At 35.8% G+C, this 4,713-nt stretch overlaps 1 protein-coding gene across 1 annotated transcript; it reads left to right on the top strand.

Moving 5' to 3' along the window:
- Positions 1-226: 226 nt before the first annotated feature.
- Positions 227-780, top strand: LOC122726046 (ubiquitin-conjugating enzyme E2 W-like). The gene is made up of 2 exons (XM_043963482.1): positions 227-582; positions 635-780. The coding sequence occupies exons 1-2, from the start codon at positions 227-229 to the stop codon at positions 756-758; spliced, it is 480 nt and encodes a 159-aa protein (XP_043819417.1). The 3' UTR covers positions 759-780.
- The last annotated feature ends 3,933 nt before the right edge of the window (positions 781-4,713 follow it).

Here is a 4,713-nt window from a genome sequence, read left to right as displayed (position 1 = left end):
GAAATGTTAGCTTTGGTATGTATCAAGAAGTTAATATCTGGGGGCAGCTAGATGGCGCAGTGGTTAAAGCACCAGCCCTGGATTCAGAAGGACCTGAGTTCAAATCCGGCCTCAGACACTTGACACTTACTAGCTGTGTGACCCTGGGCAAGTCACTTAACCCCCCTTGCCTTTAAAAAAAAAAAGTCAATATCTAGGCGCTGGACGGGGGGGGGGGGGGTCCATCATGGCATCAATGCAGAAACGACTTCAAAAAGAATTATTGGTTTTGCAAAATGACCCTCCTCCAGCAATGACTTTGAATGAAAAGAGTGTTCAGAATTCAATTACACAGTGGATTGTAGACATGGAGGGTGCACCAGGTACTTTATATGAAGGGGAGAAATTTCAACTTCTATTTAAATTTAGCAGTCGATATCCTTTTGACTCTCCTCAGGTCATGTTTACTGGTGACAATATTCCTGGACATCCTCATGTTTATAGCAATGGTCATATCTGTTTATCCATTCTAACAGAAGATTGGTCCCCAGTGCTCTCAGTGCAATCAGTTTGTCTTAGCGTTATTAGCATGCTTGAAAAGAGGTGACCACCAGATAATTCTTTCCATGTAAGAACATGTAACAAGAATCCAAAGAAAACAAAGAGGTGGTATCATGATGATACATGTTGATGCCACCACTATGAACCTCCTAGCAGAAGATAGCCCTACTGAGAAAATGAGCACTTTGATCATTCAGTCTTTGAACTTTAACTTTTGACTGAAAGTGACCTATAGGCAATGAAGACTACTTCCTTTTTCTGCATTTTTACTCATGTGCATTCTGGGCACGTGTTGATCACTGATTCAGTCCAGGCAACTGACATGCTTTATTAGTCATACAGTATTAATGCAGGTGTCAGGAAATGTCAAAATAATTCCATTTTTTTTATTTTTATTTTTTAAAGCTTTTGGAAAATGTCCAGGGCCTCCATGTATTGTGCAATAACAATGACTTCTTGGCAGTTTCGAGACGTTCATTGCTGGCAATGGACGATGTTAACAGGAAATGTTTTACTCCTGCCATCAAATGATAAATGCATGAAAGGGCCTATGAAATGAGTTTATTAGTTATAATGGGATTATAATAAATAAAGTGAAGGATCCATCATAACTTCGAAAGTCACCCCAACCATTTAATATTTGGATTCTATGCACTGTGATCCTAAGGTTAGCAGCATGAATTAACATGCATATCTATAAAAGACTGCAATGAAAGATCATTGCATATTTATTGAATTGTTTATATGCTGTCAGATTGTTTTGACATGAAAGGTTTTCGAGTAACATTGGCAGAGCGGTATAATATGTTATCCCTATGGTGAAAATACATTTGTTGTATATAGTTACTCAATCTCTGAAGTAAAGGTATGAGTAATATAGGGTATGAATGGTTTAATCAAGGCTTTATTTTGGAAGTAAGAAAAAGTGGCAGCAATCATTGAATTGCTGCTGTCCATAATTGGGCTTATGATTTGTACATTAAAATCTTTTTCCAAGTAGATTACACTCTGTTACTTCCTGCTAGCCATCAGCATGAGCCCTGCTGCCTTCACTATTTCATTTATTTATGTGTTTGAAAAGTCCATACACCATTTTGTTTGCGATCTCATTTCTTTTGTTATAAGTCGAATTTGAATGTTTCAATATTTTAATTGAAAAACTTTGTCAGAATATTTTCTTGTAAATTTTCTTTATCTGTAAGCATCATCTTGTCTTTTAATACTGTACTATAAAGAAAGCAATACATTTTTGACAGAGGCTTAATGTTTTGACCCCCCCCAAAAAAAAGTCAATATCTATACATTAAAATATACAAAAAGACTCATAGTCTTAACGTTTCAATCACACATTGATGAACATGTTAGAAAGGTTGAGAACTTAACAAAAATCTCAATGAAATTCATACACACACACACACACACACAGAGTTCTATTAGGAATGATGCCATAGGCTACAACATACTTGTTGATGTTTGGATGAGAGTTGCACCTACCTACTGACTTATGCTCTGAAGTCTTAGGTAATAAAGAGGATGCAAGTACTCAAAGCTAATACATCTCTTTGATAAGAAACTGAAGAAAGCCTATCAACTAGCAATAGATTCATTTCAGAATATCTTTCATAGAAAGAAGTTATGAAGAAAGGTATGATGCCTTAATAATAATTTCAACAATGTGAGGGTTTTACTGAGAAATTTTAGTGTTCAGTAAATATAAAAGTTGGTGGAATGATAAAAAGCCATTCCATATCAAATTGTTGAGAGACTGGGTAATTTGCCAGTTTGTAGAAGAGCCCCAGAGAGTGGTAAGGACTCTATTAAGACAATTCATTAAAACCATCTCTTGCCCTTAGAAGAGTTAGTTGGACTCCCTGATGAGCAGGAAGAGGGAAGTTATGGGCAATAGATAGGTAGACTCATTTCACAGTTATTTATGCTTTTTATGATCAAATAATGTAATATCTTTTAAATGTCAAGTTGAAGTGTATTTGACAAGTATTTAGAATATGCAAATCTGATCCACTTATATATGTGTGTGTACATATATGTGTGTATACATATATAATCATATCCATCACCTCACTAAAGGTTGGATTTGTATCTTGAGGTTGTCATCCCATTTAATCTTTTCCAATAGCTAGCCTTTTTTTCCTATTTTCCATGATTAAGCCCAATAGATCATTTCAATTCTCTTTACAGTGAATGTTAATCCCTCTACCTACATCTATCATATACTAAAGCATACATGAGCAAGACTTTATATTACTTTGCACAAAGTAAGTATTTAATAATTGTAGAATTGAAGATAGGGGAAGAGAGGATCAGTCATCCCTGGTAAAATCTATTCCTGACTGCATTCCAAACACACTTTGTAAGTGGTGGTAGCTATCATATTTGGCTTCCATCCACATAAAATCTGATGTTTATTGCAATCTCTTCAATGAAAAGTGTGAACACCCTGTTTCTTGACAAATGACTTTGATTATTAGATTGTAGCACAATGTGCATCAAAGGACAAGGACAGAGCTCTCACTCTGCTGTCAAGACAACCATTGCCTCTTAATGCAAAAGGAAAATCAAAGACTTGTAGTAGGCTGGTTGAGTTGGAACCTTAAGCTGAAGGCAAGTGCTACAGTGCTGACTGCACACCTGGCCCTTCCCAACAAGAGCGGAATACTCAAGAAAATTGAGACATCAAATAAGCTTCCACCTAACAAGCTATAATTTTGTTTCATTGGAGGGAAAAAAAGGGGGCGAGTAAGGGGAAGAAGCCAAAGGAGAATTCAACATGACAGTCCATTTGCTAAATCATTGAGGAGGAGTTCAAGACAATCTTCAGAATGCTGCAAGACAAAAGCTTCATTATATATAATTACTGCTTACCAGTACCACAGATTGATAACAAGCTTCCTCTGCCAATCTTATCCTGCCATTATGAGAAGAGGCGATTAAACTAATTAACAAATCGACTTTTCTGTGCAACACTGGGCTCAATAGCAGAAAATAATAAGAAAAGGCTAGCTATTAGAAATGATTCAATAGGATGACAACCTCAAGACAGAAAGCCAAAGTTTAGCAGCAAGATGCAAAGCGGAGTTCTATAATGGTCAAATTTCTATTTTTTTTTTTTACATCCATGACTCTGATTTGCACATCCTAAAATATTTAGCTAATATACCTTAGTTTGAAATTTAAACGGTGTTACTTTATTTAATCATGGAAAGAGCATGCAACTATAGTGCCTTACTATATCTATCTGTATGTGACATGAAAATATATATATGGAAATGTTTCATTAATCTGGAGGTCAGATTTTGGGAAACTTCAAATATCAAAAATGGAGAATTACCAAGCTGAAAGTATGTATTTATAGATATGATTACACATATATTTGTGTGTGTATATATATGCATGTATTTATGTGTATATGTATATTTGCATATACATATATGCATATGTACCAACCCCTGCTTCTGATCTGTACTGCATCTTCCACTTCTAGATCCTTTAACTTAATTTTTTCCCATATCCCCATCTATAAAATCTAGCCAAGCTTGGTCAATCTCCCTGAGTAGAAGGCCTCTGGATCCAGTCTTTCTACATTCCCCAGATTTTCCATTGAAGACTCTCAGCCCCAGCCCACAGAAAGTCTCATCTTTGGCCCTGTCGTAGGTAGCCAAAAGTCTTTAAGGTTGAGTTCTCATCTTAAACATGAGTGCCCTATTAGGAAGTCATTTTGGTACTTTAGAAATTAAAGTATCTCAAGCAGAAGCCAAAGTGATCTGGCCCTCTGGGGCTCCCTCCTTATCTCTCAGGCCCCTTCCAGTTCGAAAATTAATAGCAAATATTTATACAGCCCTTAATGTTTTACAAAGCACTTTACATATGTTACCTCATTTTGTCCTCAAAAAAAACTGTAAGATAGATACCATTTTATAAATGAGAAATATTAAGTGACTTGCCTAATAGAGCAACAAGGCTAATAAAATCTGAAGCAGGACTCAAACTTCAGTCTTGCTGATTCCAAGTCAAGTGTCCGATCCACTACACACACCACTGCTTCTACACCTTTGTGAATTCTTTTTTATGGTGAATTGTATTATAGCAAATTTCTAGCATATCTCTAAAGTGAAAATTAATATAGAAAATGTTTCAACAAAGTATAATGACATT

This window comes from Dromiciops gliroides, chromosome 4 (assembly GCF_019393635.1).
Source record: "Dromiciops gliroides isolate mDroGli1 chromosome 4, mDroGli1.pri, whole genome shotgun sequence".
Taxonomy (NCBI): domain Eukaryota; kingdom Metazoa; phylum Chordata; class Mammalia; order Microbiotheria; family Microbiotheriidae; genus Dromiciops; species Dromiciops gliroides.
The sequence above is the reverse complement of the archived record's forward strand: the minus strand, read 5'-3'. Positions and strand labels throughout refer to the sequence as shown.

Coding starts and splice junctions, on each gene's coding strand:
- LOC122726046 (XM_043963482.1), top strand. CDS start 227: ATGGCATCAATGCAGAAACGACTTCAAAAAGAATTATTGGTTTTGCAA. Junction 583..634: donor ATTAGCATGCTTGAAAAGAG/GTGACCACCAGA, acceptor AAGAATCCAAAG/AAAACAAAGAGGTGGTATCA.